At 43.4% G+C, this 17,192-nt stretch overlaps 1 protein-coding gene and 1 pseudogene across 5 annotated transcripts in view; one reads left to right on the top strand and one right to left on the bottom strand.

Moving 5' to 3' along the window:
* The window catches only part of Cnr1 (cannabinoid receptor 1), a 25,353-nt gene extending 8,161 nt beyond the window's left edge, over positions 1-17,192 (top strand). For all 5 annotated transcript variants that reach the window (XM_032904694.1, XM_032904704.1, XM_032904671.1 and 2 more), the window contains one exon: positions 11,805-17,192. In XM_032904694.1, the coding sequence (XP_032760585.1) occupies positions 11,867-13,288 (1,422 nt within the window). In that variant the 5' untranslated portion in view covers positions 11,805-11,866 and the 3' untranslated portion in view covers positions 13,289-17,192. The remainder of the gene's footprint in view (positions 1-11,804) is intronic.
* On the bottom strand, positions 10,746-10,884 carry LOC116890632 (annotated as a pseudogene).

Raw genomic sequence — 17,192 nt, 5'->3', positions numbered from 1 at the left:
CAGAAAATGTCTAGAGGAGCCCTCCAATCCTACTCTGACTTGCTGGCTCCACTGCTGCTCCTGTGTTCCAGTTGGACAGGAGTATCCTGGCCCCTGCCCTCTGCCTCAGAGAGCTATCTTACAATGTGAGAGCTCTCCTGTTTCTTGAACTCGTCACCCATACTCACGAACAATCTGTCCTCTCACGCGCAGACTCCAGTCTTCTTAAAGCACAACTCCCACCCCCTTTTGGGCTTTTTTTCATGGGTTTCATAACTTTAACCAGCGGTTCTTAAATTTCAGAAATATTTCCTGGAGGCCTTGTTAACAGCACAGATGTGGCCAACTAACCCTAGCATTTCTAACTCCATCGATCCAAACTGAATTTGCACTCATTAGTTCCCAGAGGCTGCCCTGCTGCTGTCTTGGAGAACACCACTGGCCCGTTCGTGAAGCGTGTTGCACGTGGAAACCACTGCTGACCTTCAGATTGGTCTCGAGGTGTGCAGGCGACGAGCTTCCTGCTCAAGCTCACCTGTCCTTTTTCTTCAAGTCATTCCTCCCAAACACTGTCAGTTCCAGCTCAGTTCAGAATGTCATAACTGTGCCACACGACTCCCAGAATGAGTTTGACCTTGTGTATGCACAATGGCACGGAGGTTCTGCACTTTCCTGCACTTGCACGCTTCCAAATCCTATCTTGGTGTTGCTTTTGCATTGTCTCCTGCCTAGTGCTTCTACATTCCCGTGTAGCTAACCGTTTGCGTCTTGTGAGCTCACTTTGGCTTGTGTCTTGTGCCGCTAGTATGCACTGAAAAAATTTTCCGGACATTCCAACTAAAGTAACTAATACTTCCATTTGTAGTTTTAAATATATTTTAAAAAGGAAATCCTGGACTTAAATGACAATGTAATTCATTTAAAATTATGCCAACGAGAGAATAATAGGGAGGGAATTGGATTATTTAAAAACTTTCCCTGTTCCCAATAAATATGATTATTGGAACTAATATTTGCTTCTCTTGTGAAATATTTCATATTAGTCCCGATAATAAAAACATTAGTTTCCATTAATTTTCATCTCAGAGTTAGTTATGATCTGTGTTGATAATTTCATGTTTGCAAGTTAGATAAATATTTCATAACACAGAAATGAGCTTCTTGCTAGAATTGAGGCTGAGCTCCTGAGACCTCCCATTTCACTTTCAGCATCTCTTGGCATACACATATTTGTTTTCAGTAGAATTTTTCTTTACTAATTCTTAATTACTTCCTTGAGGCAAAATTCCAAATATTCACAATTAATTTTTATTAATATATTGAATTTTCTCAATGCCTCTACCTTAGAAAAGTAATTAGAAATTTAATTTTTGTAGGCAGTAGTAATAGCCAACTTTAACCCTCATAACATATTTTCTTTATATTATAATTAATTCAGCTGTAAATTTATGAAATGTTGCAGCAGGAGAAGTTACTCAACCGAAGCGAGAGCTGTGTCCAGTGAATGGAATAACGAGTTGATTCCCATGGGCTTATCAAAGCCACTCTATCTAGTGGCTGACTTTAGTTTTCATATAACTTCTCTTGACAGGCCATTTGGGAAAGATCGGTGCTTAGCACTCACTTGGGAAAGGAAAAAGTCTAATATAAGAACACTTCTATATGTCTTTAAACGTCTATCAGTAGCATGCACTGGGATCCACTCAAGGCTGGATGCATTGCAGGGATCTCCTTCACAGGGTAACTGTAGTTTATCTTACTTCAGAGCCCACAAGAACCAGAGGCAAAAGTGGGCACCTGATCATTGCTGATGACTTCTGCAGACCGCAGTATAAGTCTGATTCTGAGAAGACTCACTCAGAGAGATCATTATCGGCACATTTTATGTTGACATTTTACATCCTTTCAGGGGGACATTTGTAGGAGATCAAGACTAATGTTTAGTGTCCTAGTGGCCAATTGGTTTTATAATGAGGGCAACTATGTTAGATTTGCACTGTTGCCAACGCATGGTAACATCCATTGACTAACTTGCTCTGTACCAGATCCTGAGGCAGGCAGAGGTCTTCTTGCAGGGGAAGATTGCTGGGAGAGATGGCTCAGCGCTGCCCACAGTTGCTTCTGGGAGGACTTCTCAAGGCACAGCTCATGTTCTTTAGAACTCCCATTCCATTATTTTAAGTATGTGAAGGGGTAGACACATGCATAGGCTTTGCGATGTGCGGCCCAAGATAGAGTATTGTATTCTTTGAGTTCTTTACTCAACCCATAGCGATCACATCTCAGAAACATTTCAGAGTGATGTGTTGTGGGAAATGTTCATGACTTTGTGTGTAATGTCTGTGCCAGGCACAGAGTACATGCCTAATAGAAGTGTGGCGACTGAACCATGCGAAGGCACACATCCATCAGCCACATTCTGCAGTCACACAGCTGAGACTGACACAGGCGAAGAGTCTAACAATCATTCATTTTGCTGGAGCATAAACTTTACATAATTTGTCCGAGTTGATTGAGCTCAGAACTTGGGAGTAGGCCTCAGGGATTTCCTCTGTGTTAAAGAAAACTCCACTGATGTTTGCCTGTAGGGAGTGGTTGCTCTGAGCTTTGCTTTACTAACTGCCACCATGTCTTATTCTAAAGTGAGAGGGGATGAGAAAGGTGTCAGACATGAAGGTGGCCGTTTCATATCACAGCTGTGCCGTAGAAGTGTCATTACAATCAACAACCCTGTAAATTGACTAATGAGGCACAAAAAAAAAAATCCACTCATACCTAATTAAAAACGGTGGTGACTTAGATTGCACTTAGTTCATCGTATTTCAACCACCAAGGTGCTACTCCAGAATCAGGAGCTCACTCTACCATGTCCTGGTTTGTTATGCTTGTCTCTGAAGAGCGTGGGGCAGGGAGGCTTGGCAGGTGGTTTGGGCAACCTTTCTGCTGTCCTTGAATCTTCTGTCCCTTCAGATTTTAATCATTTGTTGAGTAACTTTTATCAGGTACTGCTTATCAATGATGTTGCTTGCCCAGATCATCAACTCTTCTATTTCAGAGAGAGAGAGAGAGAGAGAGAGAGAGAGAGAGAGAGAGAGAGAGAGAGAGAGAGAGAGAGAGAGAGGTTTATACATTTTGTGGGCCACGGAGTGAGGAATGTGGGTTGAAGTTCCACATTACCTTCCCCGGAGCATTTGCTCTGGAATATTTTAGGCAAAGCCTTGGCCTTCTGAACCTCAATTGTCCTTGTGCAGAATGGGGATTATAATACTATTTGTGGCACATAAATACTAAAGGAAAATAGTGTGTCACTCAGATTATTCTTAGGCAAGAATTTAGGGAAAGTCGGATTTTCTTTAATATGCATTTATTCATCCGAATCTAAGATTCGAAGCCAAAGAACATATTTGGCTTTTCTTTAGACTTAATTTATATGCTCATGGATTCAAAGTGAAAACACCACTTCATCTGCAGATGAAAGGAGGAAAACCTTAAAGCTACGCTACACCATTGACATCGGGGTAGCGTATTTTAAACCATCGCTGTGAAGACCTTGATAATGAATGGTAAAGATAAGAGCCCATTAGCTGGGTTCTTCATAGTTTATGGTCTAGAATAATATATTGCTTTTCTACTTTTAATGAGAAAACCTCATGTACAACATAAAGACAACTCTAGGAAGCTTTTATTGACTCGAAAACTGTATATTCTTTTCTAGGAGAAGGCTGCTTCCCAAACCACATTCTTTCCGGACTCTGGAAAATATATCTCTTTGACCGAAAAGGTCAAAGACCTTAGTAGGGGCAAACATCTAGGCCACAGAGCAGAATTAAATGGTAAATGGAAATTAGCTCCCAAGCCAAGTTAATTCACAGCATCGCTGGTTCACGTGTGGAAGACTTTTCCTGGAGCACTGCCATCTCACGGTGCTTAAGCCCATGCGATTCCAAGGCGCCTCTCTCTCTCTCTCTCTCTCTCTCTCTCTCTCTCTCTCTTTTTTTTTTTGAGCCCTGCAATTAAATTTTAACAAGCCTTTAAGTGTTAAACAATAGGCTACATTTCACATTAGATTTGTAAGAAAATATAACCTTGGAAATATCTAATGTCACTAGTTCATACTAATTGATATTTTTAAAGAAGGCAGAACAAACCCCCCTCATACCTTTGTTAGTCAAGAATAGACCAAGGAAAATAGTGTGTTTCATAAGCTCAATTTTTCTTTTACAAAATAGATGAAAAGCTCTGAGAGCCAGTCAAGCATTACCAATAGAATGGAATTCATATATATGTATATGTATACATATATATGAGTATATATTTACATATGTGTGTGTGCATATGGAAAGGAACTGACAATAATACAAGGAAGAAATATCATCTACTTTTGACTGATTTATCAGGATAATTAAGCTAATTCTTTATTTCTGTAGCTGAAGGTGGAGAGGATGACCACAGTGCGGAAGCCATAAGTAAGCTTAGTTGTTTGCTCAGCTCTGCAGGGAAGCATCATTCCCCGGGCTATGCTGCTGCTCTGTCCATTGAGGCGGTGACTTAAGACGTACGGTAGTAACAGTAGCCAACTAAAATGTTTCCCTGATAATTTTGAAGACGTAGATGATCAAGGTCCTTCTCTTGAGCAAATCAATAGAAAGCAGCTTATTATCAGAAGTAAATGGGAAAAAGATAGTGAATACATCCATCAGGACCTTGGTTCAGTCCAGGTGAACACCTGGCCTGACACGTCCACACGGCCACCCAAGCAGGACACCCACGACTCCAAACTCCCATATTTGGCCTTGACCCTGTCAGTTTGTATAACAGGAGCTTGTTACTGTCTCATTTTAGTATTTATAAGCTTGGAATACTGGGGCATATTGGTAGGGTGCCAATACAGTCTATAACCATACCAGGGCATACCACCATTCTGATGCTTTTAGAGCTGTATTTATGGACACATGGCCTACATTGAGCAGACAGCAGCCTATTACCTGTAATCCCAGAGATGCTACTCCAGTTAGACTCTCAAGAGTTTTAATACAGATGCAGCAGTGATAGGCACCCAAGTTACCGAAATGCCCCTCTAAAAGCAAACAAACAAAACAACAACAAAACACAAACAGGTCCTCAGAGCAACTGCTGTTAAATTGTACAGACAGTCTCGTCAGCACTTGAGGCCTTGGCTTCAGGATTCTTACACTTTGCCTAATCGGAACCATGGCTGACTTCAGATATTGTTTGGGATTTTGCTCTTTTAATTTAGTGACAGGGCCCTGCTGTGGGAGCCTATGTTGGACTCACGATCTACCCGTTTCATCCACCCAAGTGCCAGGATTATATGCATGGACTCCCACATTCAGTTGTACACATGACTGTTTTATATGCTATAGAATTAAGGACATGGCCCTTGGGTGTATATTTTTAAAAGATTATGTGTTGCCATCCTCACCAAATTCCTTTTGCCGATACCATAGTCAGCTTGTTAATAACGTGCGTTCCCCCGCCCCCTGGGGAGGAAGAGTAGAGATGCAGGTGTATGTGCAGAGAGAGGAGACAAGAACAGATGGTGCCGACCTCAGAATCCAAGGAGGGTTTTCTAAAATAATAGCTTCAACACGTGTAAACATTTTTGTTATTGTTACTATAAAGGCCCGGTTTCTATATTAAGTTGTGAGGACATTTTAGCTGCCATTCAGTCGTTCTTCCGCTACGACTGTAATAAGCCCCAACGGCTTCTTTAACAGGCACATCTACACATCCTGTTAGAATTTCCAATTACAATTTTCCCATTAGCAAACAAAACCGAAAATTAATGGCAGCCCCGCCCCCCCAAAGCCTAAGCCATATCACTAATGAACTCTCAAAGAATATTCTCCATGCAAAAAAATAATAAGGTGGAAATGAGTGCAATAATCCAAATGTGGAAATAAGGCAAAGGCTTTCCAAGACGCAGGACGTCTTTGCCTCCCATTAGCTTCCACAACGGCCTGTACACAGCGGCCTGTACACAGCGGCAATCTGACATTCTGAAATTCACATTTATTTTATACTCTTCCCCTAACTCATATTGGACAGACACAGCAGCTACTGGCTGTCAGGCTCTGGCTTAGATTTAACATGTTGTTGTTAAGGAAAATGTTCGGTTGCTTTGCCATAGGTAGTCTGGTCATATGTGGTGATCGTAAATAAATTCAGCAAATCACAGAGCCCTTTTGAGTTCTGATCTCTGTCCATCCCTAACGAATCATAATTCCCTCCAGTGCTGGCTGCAGTTTCAATCCTTGGCTTCCATGCCAGGAGGCAGATTTACCTGGAGGATCTGGGATTATCACGAACGACTGTCATATCGCCTTCACTCTGGAGTGTGCTGCCTTCACTTAGGTTTTAAAGGGCAGATAAGATTTGAATATACGATGCCCAATAGCTTTAATGTGGTTACCATCAAACCTCCAAACAGATAGAATGTTCCAGCAGAGCTCCTGGAGTCCTTCAAACATGGATTCCCATTGGTGTTCTGGATGATTTACTAACTACCTACTGGCCTCCTGGGAAGTCGGGGTAGAAATAAGTGCCTGAAAGTCACTGTGTTAGATTCCTGAGAGAATGGAGGTAAAGTTCCTCCAGTGCCTAAGCCCAGCTGCCAGGCTGAGACTCTCCTCGCCATGTTTGTGTCTCCTCTATGCCTTATACCTCTGTGCTGATACAAGGACACAACTAAGCAAGCAGCCTGTAAGCGAATTAAGATGATGTGTCTTCTTGAAATGTGATTAGCATACAATGTAGTAGTCAGTCTGTGTTATGTATTCTTGCAATGCAGTTAGGATGTAGAATATGGTGACGAGCCACCAGCAGCACCCAGAGGGAGGACAGCAATGCTTACTGCAGACTTGGCGTTTGTGCTAGGTCCAAGTACGATTTATATCGAGTCAATTTCCCTAACACTTCTGTGATTTAGGCATCATTGTTAGCCTGAGCTTATAGATGAAACACTGCTTGAGTGGATGTGACCCGACAGCCCTGGTCATCCAGTTTCTGGAACAGTTTTCTCAGGGCTTTGCTGATTAGAGTGAGTGGGGAAACTGGGGGAAATAGGTCCCTCTCTGAGCTTAGAGAATGGATCGTGAGGCTTCAAAGCAGGAAGTCGGGACCCACACTGTCTAGTGGGCAGTTGATGGTTACTTTCAGCGCATGAAATGAGGTCCACACACCAGGCTCAGCCCCAGCTCTCTCAGCTCTCCCACCTACTAGATGTGTTAATGGTATATCATTTACCTTCTCTGTGCCTTGCATACAGAAATTACCTCAGACGCAATTGTAGGAATACAATGTGCTGATGCATGGGAAAGGCTCAAAGAGTCTCCTGTGTGTAATAAGCTTTCTGTATGCCTTGGAGTGTGCGAATTGGGGAGGGAGGGCTAATGACACTTAAGAGGTACACCTGATTATAGAGGCCAAGAAGGAGGTGCTGTCACAGTAAGTCCAAGCTCAGGGTTAAGATGGCGAGAAAGATTACTCACAATAGCATAAGCAACGAGGAAAACAAGGTGGTTGGCATTAATTCATTGCGGCATTATCTGCAGTAACAAAAGATGGTTAAAAGCCCCAAGCCTCCCATCAATAGAAGGCTGATCACATTCATCTACCAGACCCTTAGGGCAGTCAGAGAATGAGGTGTGTATTGAACAAGCATAAAGCTGCCTTTGCTGTGTGCTGCTAAATGGAAAGCTATATAGTACATGCAAACATTTTCTAAAGAAGTACAGAGGTGGTAAACACACACACACACACACACGCGCGCGCGCACACGCACGCACACGCACGCACACGCACAGATGCACATACACTCGGATGCATATGGACTTCCTCTAGAAAAAAGTAACAAGAATCTCTACGGCTCTGAGAGATGCACTACTGAGACACAGGTGAGAGGAGCATTATGGTGGATCTTTCAGTACTGTTTGAATTTGAAGCTTGTAAATCAAAATACATAACACATATAAAATGTGGTGGTGCATGCAAAGAGCTCAAAGAATGTGTGTGTGTGTGTGTGTGTGTGTGTGTGTGTGTGTGTGTGTGTTGGGGGGGGTGCAGGAGGACTAGTGACACTGAAGAGGTTCTCCTGATTATAGAGGCCAAGAAGGAGGTGCAGTCGCTGTAAGTCCAAGCTAAGAAAAATAAAGTTGTTGGCATTAATTCATTGCAGCATTAGCTACAAAGTTTCAAAGTTAGCCTCCAACTGGGAGATGTGAAGAACTAGGTGCCCGAGAGGAGATGCCTGAGGGGTGTGGCCACGGGATGCTCAAGATTAGGCTGCTCAGACAAAGGACTACTGCGCTACTTTTATTTGCTTTAATTTTGAGAAAAGGAAATAGATACTAAGTCATATTTTAAAAACTATCTCAGATAATGGCCATCTTAGCAGGTCCCAGAGCTGTCCAGAACTAAAGAAGGCGATAAAATTTAGCGTTCTGTTTAGAAAACTGCATTGTGGTTATGGAAGTAGATATGCAAATCTGTGCTTCAAGGATGTCGTGAGGCTTATGACAGAAGAATCAGGTAGGGAAGCTTTTTAAGCCTTCAGGCACAGAAGTAGCATTGGCTCCAGTCTAGGAAAATCTCTCTAGCCCACAGAAGACTAGGATGCGAGCACTTTGATAGGGAGAGGATCAGGAGGTAGGTGTGCCAATATGTTAGGTCAGTGAGTCACCTTCCAGAGTTGGGGACTAAGCACCTACTTGAGAAAATGTCACAATGTCTCTTTGATCAGGGATAAAGGTTTTCATATGTAAATCGACTTGTTCTGCAAACAAGTTTGCAAAGAATGCTAGTTGACTCCTAAGGTAGGATATATTGTTATTGAAGAAATAATTGTGTGAGGAAGATATAGTAGACAGAAACAGGGAACTTAAGGATGCCTGAGAGTAACTTGCAACCTGGCTGAGGCTGGGAACCTAGGAGAAACATTCTTTTTGTAGAGAACTCGAGAAGCATCAGGCACCAAGCTCAGATCCTGGGCTTTAGTCTCCTTCCTGTATCCTTCCTGCCTGCAGCTTCAGCAACTGCCCAGAGTCTGTTGGACTTAGCAGACAAACTGTATTCAGTATCACCATGAGCTTTATGTCTCACAACTCCTGCTTCTGGCCAGGCAGTCACTGACTCTCACATGGGCCTTGCTTCTTGACAGACCAGGAATAGTGTGCAGAACTGCTCAGAGGAAGGGAGAAAGCTCACTTTCCTGAATGATGGGGAAAGTAACCGTCTTTTCGATAGTGCCTCTGTTGTCACCAGAGCAGCTATCCTGTTGACCAAACAGGGTAAGTGAGTGGGCGAGCCTACCCTTCAACTCACCTGCCACAGAGTACTGAGGGCACTCACGATCACTGTCTGCCTTGTTTCTCTAAGCACAGCTGCCTATGTCACAGCTGGTGAGTACAGGCCAGGTGGCTGTTACTGCCCGTGGCACAGCTCGGGACTGCAGAGCAGAGGACTGTAAGCAGGCCACCTCACCTAGAACACTAATAACTCCCACCCAAATCGAGCTCTAATTTGAGTATATGTGTATTGACTTATTGACCCCAGGGACATGCGTGTGCCTTTCCCATTTTCATGGTGAGATTCCTTCCCTTAGGTAGAAAAGAGATGTTCTGGCCCTATTTGAAGACAATATAATCGGTTAGACAACTCAATCTTAAGCTTCTTTCTATGTGCCCTGCATGGTGGTGAGAATAAAGGTCTCCAACGAGGTCCACGTTGGACTTTCTCTGGAACTTGTGAGCAAGAAGCAGACCAGGAAAATGCTGTGATTCCAAAGCACCAAAGGTGGGACTCCGTCTGAGCATGGGAAGCAATGAGCTAATGGGAATAACAAATAGATAAGGGCTGTCAGGCAGGCAAAGGTGGGAGAGGGGTCATAGCATGAGCCTGTGTTTGTGTAACAAAACCCTATGTAGTACAGCTAAGCCAGGCTGGGGAGGGCAGGACTGGAGAGACCAGGGTTGGATCTCGGAAGGTTTTTGTACTGAACTTCTCCCAGGAAGCCTGTCTGTGGAAGGCTCTCAGGGCGAGCAGACAATGAGAGGGTGAGCATGTTGGCCAGAAGCTCATCTGGGCTGTATGAGCCCTGAAAGGGAGCTCCCATTGAGTCTGCGTTTTGTCTTCAGTCAGAGAGGTTGAAATGAGAGGCACACAATCTTCATGTGTTTGCAAAGCCTCCCCCCCCCCAGCGGATGTGGGACCAGAAATGCTTCTTGGGAGGCTTGTGATCTGATCCTGGTGTGGAGGTTCAGCCTTAGAGGCAGCAGAGTACAGAAGGAGGGCCATATCTATCACTTTACGCCTGCCCCAAATTATGTTTGCTTTTACAAAAGTTGTGAAACTTGAGGTATTAATTTAAAAATCTTTATCTTTGCGTCCTATCCCATTCCACACTCCTCCTACATACTAGGCATATGTATCCTTCCTTGAAGTCCGCTTTGCTGTCTACAGACTACGCTCCACAGTACCTTTCACCTGTTGGGGCAGCCAGCCTTGCCTACAGGTGCTGGGATAGCTGGTCCTCTCCTCTGCCAGATGTCAGACCCCTGTGAGCTCGATGCTGTGTCTGGTGCAGTGTATGGTGTACAATGGGTACTCTGTCGTTTGCTGAATGGATAGTATATTAATAAGTGAATTATATTGATGGCTAGGCTCTCCGTATTTTAGCAGAAAGGCCTAGAATTTCAAATTTTGTTTCAAAAGATAATAGCTTTCTCCTATGTGTTATACATAGAATCAATGGGTGACAAAATTATTGAAATGCATGATTATTCAACTGTCACGTGTATCATCCTGCATTTGCAACAGTCTTTATACACTAAAGAGAAAAATAACCATCTTTTATACTTGATCTTAGCCAAAAGGCTGAGAAGCGATAATAGCCATCTTTTAAACATTTATAAATGCTGAAATTAGTTCTCTTGCTGTATATGTTGAAAATAACATTAAATTGCTTAACTTAGAATTGAAGATCCCATTATATTAGCCATTGGTATTTCTAGCACTGTGTCCATGGAAAGCACTGGACAGCACCAGGGAGAGCTATCTCCTGTCCCTGTGCCAGCGCACCCAGGCAGGAGCTCCTGAAGTATCTACCCCTCTACCACTGCCACCTTCCTCTTGGTAACCTTGGAATCCCACAAGCCTCTGTGCGAGTCTTCCTCCTATTTCCCCCTGATCACCGTAGACATTTTTATAAGTTCTTATCAGCCATGCCACGATCCAAAACTCCCTTCCTCTGGGTGAGGAAGCATGCCTGGTGGGGAGCATCTTCCCACCACGGTCTGGAGCTGTCTCTGGTCCTCTTAAATGGCTTCCTTTGCGATTAAACTGCACTGCTCATCTCTTGGTTCTATTCCGTCCTTTCAGTGATTGTCCCGTCTGTCCAGTCTCATTTCTCTTTCAAGGGATCTCACAGGACAGAGGTTATCATCACCACAGATTGCTACATACTTGATAGTAGAAGCTTGGGGAGGGGGGGGACTCTTCCCATGAGGTGCACAGTGATTTTCATTTCATTGGGCTTGGCACATTTGACTATACAGATCTGTACAAGACCCACTGACTTTGGTTCAAAGACATCAAGAAATGAGAACCATGTGTCTCATGCATGGCACTCCATCCCCTAATTTTTTTGGGGGGGGCAGTTGGGGCTCTCATCTAAATTAACCTATTTTGTTGACTGAACCTCTGTGTTCAGAGGTGACACCAATTTGCGGTGCCTAGTGTTTCTGTTTATTACCCTCCTGACTTTCTTACCTCTCAATATTTTTATGTTTTGTTTTCTCTCCTGTTAGGGTTCCCTCCCGGCATCTCTTTCTCAGTCACCTTGAGTCTGGCCTAATCAAAGACTGAGGTTATGAAGTCGATCCTAGATGGCCTTGCAGACACCACCTTCCGTACCATCACCACAGACCTCCTCTACGTGGGCTCGAATGACATTCAGTACGAAGACCTCAAAGGAGACATGGCATCCAAATTAGGATACTTCCCACAGAAATTCCCTCTGACTTCCTTCAGGGGTAGTCCCTTCCAAGAGAAGATGACCGCAGGAGACAACTCCCCGTTGGTCCCAGCAGGAGACACAACAAACATTACAGAGTTCTATAACAAGTCTCTCTCGTCGTTCAAGGAGAATGAGGAGAACATCCAGTGTGGGGAGAACTTTATGGACATGGAGTGCTTTATGATTCTGAACCCCAGCCAGCAGCTGGCCATCGCTGTACTGTCCCTCACACTGGGCACCTTCACGGTTCTGGAGAACCTACTGGTGCTGTGTGTCATCCTGCACTCCCGCAGTCTCCGATGCAGGCCTTCCTACCACTTCATCGGCAGCCTGGCCGTGGCCGACCTCCTGGGAAGCGTCATTTTTGTGTACAGCTTTGTCGACTTCCATGTGTTCCACCGTAAAGACAGCCCCAATGTGTTTCTGTTCAAACTGGGTGGGGTTACAGCCTCCTTCACAGCTTCTGTGGGCAGCCTGTTCCTCACAGCCATCGACAGGTACATATCCATTCACAGGCCTCTGGCCTACAAGAGGATCGTCACCAGGCCCAAGGCCGTCGTGGCTTTTTGCCTGATGTGGACTATCGCAATAGTAATCGCTGTGCTGCCTCTCCTGGGCTGGAACTGCAAGAAGCTGCAATCTGTTTGCTCGGACATTTTCCCACTCATTGACGAGACCTACCTGATGTTCTGGATTGGGGTGACCAGTGTGCTGCTGCTGTTCATTGTGTACGCGTACATGTACATTCTCTGGAAGGCTCACAGCCACGCGGTCCGCATGATTCAGCGTGGGACCCAGAAGAGCATCATCATCCACACGTCAGAAGACGGCAAGGTGCAGGTGACCCGGCCTGACCAAGCCCGCATGGACATTAGGCTGGCCAAAACCCTGGTTCTGATCCTGGTGGTGTTGATCATCTGCTGGGGCCCTCTGCTTGCGATCATGGTGTATGACGTCTTCGGGAAGATGAACAAGCTTATCAAGACGGTGTTTGCCTTCTGCAGTATGCTCTGCCTGCTGAACTCCACCGTGAACCCCATCATCTATGCTCTGAGGAGCAAGGACCTCAGACATGCTTTCCGCAGCATGTTCCCTTCGTGCGAGGGCACCGCGCAGCCTCTAGACAACAGCATGGGGGACTCAGACTGCCTGCACAAGCACGCCAACAACACAGCCAGCATGCACAGGGCCGCGGAGAGCTGCATCAAGAGCACTGTTAAGATCGCGAAGGTGACCATGTCTGTGTCCACAGACACGTCCGCCGAGGCTCTGTGAGCCTGCTACTTTTGTGGCTGCACAGAAAAAGAAAAAAAAAATTTTTTTCTTTAGCTTAAAACTTAGAAGTCTGTTGTCTCATCGGTTACATATATATTTTTAAGTTTACCGTGTTTAGTAAAATAGTGACTGTCACAGTGCTTACTGAGTTTGCTGACATCTCAATAGCTTAGGTACTTAAACTCCATTCCCCAGGGGTTTACAGTGAAGAAGGCCTATTGCTTCAGTTACTCGGTGGTCCTTCAAAGTCTCTGAAATAGAAGGGAAAACTTTGGCTTCCAAATCCGAAGCCTAACTATCCATAGAAAATCACCATGAAATGAGTAATAACCTTTGTAACCACACCTTTCATGAGGCTGTGTCTGTCCACAGTATTAAAGAGGTACATTTTTACCATAAGTATAGTGCTAAAGTAGAGAAACTTTGTAACCTGTTTTCTGTCCCCGTTAGTTGTGTGTTGTGTCAGTGTTTAATGTGTTGGTTTATTTATTTATTTATTTATTTTTGTCTAGCTTAGCAAAACCAGAATGTAGCCCTCATAAGAGCGATGGCATACAAGAGTGATTGTGTAGCAGGGCGACCCCTGTTTAGATAGTATTACTGTCCATGATACGATTTTAGAAACCTTAGTATTTCTTCCAATCTCTGTATCTAAAGTTAATATTGACATAGGCATAAAGGTTTATTTTTCTGTTCAAACAACAAGAAGAATTTGAAGACTGTTCAAAGTATTGAGCAGAATTCATGGACACTTAAAACTGTGTTAGGCCTGCATTTTCGTAGGAGGACATTTCAATATCTTCTGGACCACAGCTGTTCAGTTGGGTAATGGATTGTGATCAGAATGGAAAAGAGAAAGTAACACTGACTTTCAAAGCTGACGCCCTGACTTTCTGCAGTCGTTAGCTATAACTGGACCTCTTAAGACAGCATGTGTCAACCTTAGTGTATACTGTTATCACTGTGGAGTTGCTGTTCACCTGCTGTGTATCGCATCGTTATGTTCTGGATTTAAGTAGATTTCAGGCCCAGATGGCCAAAAGACAGTTTGTCTTCTCCTTAATTGAGAAGAGACATTGTCTGGCTCAGTAAAATTGTGAGTGTGATTGTAAATGTGTATGTGTGTATGTGTGTGTATGTGTGTATGTGTGCATGTGTGTGTATTCTATCTTGCAACTGTTACAGCCATGTCCCCACAGGAGAAAAATCGACCAAGTGTGAGCTGTACCACTTGCTGCACCCTTGCACATGGATTTAGTTGCTACAGTTGAGCTCTTCATGAAATCCTGTTTATAAAAATTCTGACTGAAACTTCTCAGGAGAGTCTTCCCACCTAGGAGATTGGGTTAAGAATTCTCGTGACGTTTAGGTGTTCTGTAAGGCCAGCAGCATTCAGCAAGAAGTAATCAGTAAGAGGTGCCGGAAAGTAGAGGAGTCTCCCAGGGAGAGGAGAGTATGGGGGATGGTGGGCGCCTACTATTAATCAAAGTCCATGCAAATGGAAATCAATAAAGGGGATGGTTCTACGGCCTTCTTCAACCCCCCCTCCCACAGTAGCAAGTTTCAATGGTGCACGTCAGCAGTGCAATCTCAGGTTAAGGAGCACCATGCCAGTTACCAGGGCCAGGCCATTTCATGACAGAGGATGAATAGGACAGAGGGTATATATAGCAAGTGGGCAGTGAAAACCTGGTGATGGCCCAGTACCTGGCTCTGTTTAGATGTTTGGACAAAGCAAAAGGCAGTGCCTCTGCCTGCTGGTACCAAGATGTGCCAAAACATAAGGACGAGGGTGGCTAGCTTCGGTTCGACATCTCTGCCATGGTGCTCAAAATTTGGGCCCTTTTTCCGATAAAGAGAAGTATTGCTTTTAAGAAGCCACTCACTCCTGATAAATTCTATGTAGAGTCTCTCCTCATACAGGTTCTCCCCAGTCCTGAGGACTGAGTAGCATGAAGTGGAGAGCTAGTATATACCTGTGATTTCTAGTGTTTGGGGTTCCCAGCCTGATGGGGCAGTGCCCCTCCTTGCAATCAATGTGACCTGAGGGCCAAGCTAGGATATATCTAGATTTTTTTCCAGCTGAGTCTCTTGCTTTTCTTCTCTGTGCACAGAGGAGGACTCAGGATGCTGGAGGATTAGTAACTCCATAGAGAAGGGTATTGATAGAATACCACCAGGGGCTAGGAATTGCCGGCCTCATCCTACATCCACCTGAATATCAATCATGTCTCTAGCTACCAGGCTGTACCACCTCTTCTCACAGCTACAAAGACCTGGTAGGACATTCTAGGTATAGTTATTAAAAAAAAAAGAATCCAAGATTCACTTTTAGAACTGTATTTGTGTAAATGCCATTTTAGTGATAAGATTTTATAGTGCATTGAACTTTCAAGACCTAACTCATATTTAATAAGCTAAGGGACAATGGGGCTGATAGCACTAAACTTGGTGCTTATTGATACTCTAAGAAATATCTGTGAAATATCATCATGTGTGCGTTAAGCTACCTTCATTTAAAGGGACTTAAAATTAGGTGGATCCACTTTGGCTTTTCCCATATCATTTCCTAACCATATTGACCAAAACCTTTTCCCCAGTGAGTATTAGTCATTAGAATTACATTCATTAGTATCATTCATTAACCAGCCCCTTAATTAGATTCATTAATTTAAATGATTTTAATTTAATCACTTATACACTCTGGCGTCAGGGTTATCTACTTCCCTCTGACATTTGTCCTTAACATGCATTCTTCGGCCATTGCTCATCTTTAAAGGGGGCCAATTCCCAAACTACTTAACTTTGTCCAAATAAAGACTGAGTCCTAGACTACCAGTATCATTTAAACAAAGAAAGCAGTGTCTAAGAGCTCCTAGATTTACCCCTATGTATTAAATATATGTAAAAATAAATGTGCATCTGGGCAGCTTAGACATAAGTCTGTGTCAGATGTCTCCAAAGCTGTCTGATACTTGACTTTCAGGCTTAGCTGGTATCAAATGCCAAGGAATTTTTGCTACCTAAACCCATCTGCAGGAAATAGGCCCAACTACCAGACGAGAACTAGGTCTCTAGTTACCATTCAGCTCATTAATTTCTGCCATTCCATATCCATAAACAGCACCACTAACATCATGCACAAGATTAGATTCCTAATATTCTTGACTGTATATTTGTATGATATTTTAAAACCTCCTAAATGGCCATTCACAGTTGCTTTGCACTGGCCTTCTGATAAAATGTTAACACACCTATTGTAATATACACAAAACATTCTATCTACTGATTTGGACTGAATGTATGTACATAGGCTTTACAAAAAAGTCAGACGTCGAAGCAGTGGTTTACAGATCAGTGATTTTCAGATAGAGTTTCTTTCAGTTGCCGTGGAATCTTTCAAAAGCACTCTTAGTGTGAACTTACTGAACTCTAGGGGTCCTGGTGATCAGAGTCGCCTAGAGAGGAAACCTTTCCTTGTATTAATATGAACCAAGATACCAGACTATCTTGATTCTCACTTCCAGTGTTTCAAGTGGAAAACGTATTTCCTTGTTGTCTCTGTAAATGGAACATCCTTAATTTTCCTCTTAAAGAATATTGTACTGTTAGATGTTTGTTGAACTGGTAGCATCATTGAGACTGCTGTGATGTCTTTGTCAGTAATCTGTATAATATTTTGTATACAAGTACTTACTGGTAAGATTGTTATTAAGTGTAGCTCCAGTCATTAAATTACTATAGCAAAGTAGTACTTCTGTAATATTTACAATGTATTAAGCCTACAGTATATTTTATTTCATTGATGTAATTTTATTGTTATTTATTCAAGAGAAAGCAGTTCATCATGTCTATTGTCTAAAATTACCTGGAATCAAATAAAAGTTCTAGATTATCACGAAAA

Source organism: Rattus rattus, chromosome 1 (genome assembly GCF_011064425.1).
Source record: "Rattus rattus isolate New Zealand chromosome 1, Rrattus_CSIRO_v1, whole genome shotgun sequence".
NCBI classification, from domain to species: domain Eukaryota; kingdom Metazoa; phylum Chordata; class Mammalia; order Rodentia; family Muridae; genus Rattus; species Rattus rattus.
This window is presented reverse-complemented; position numbering and strand designations above follow the sequence as displayed.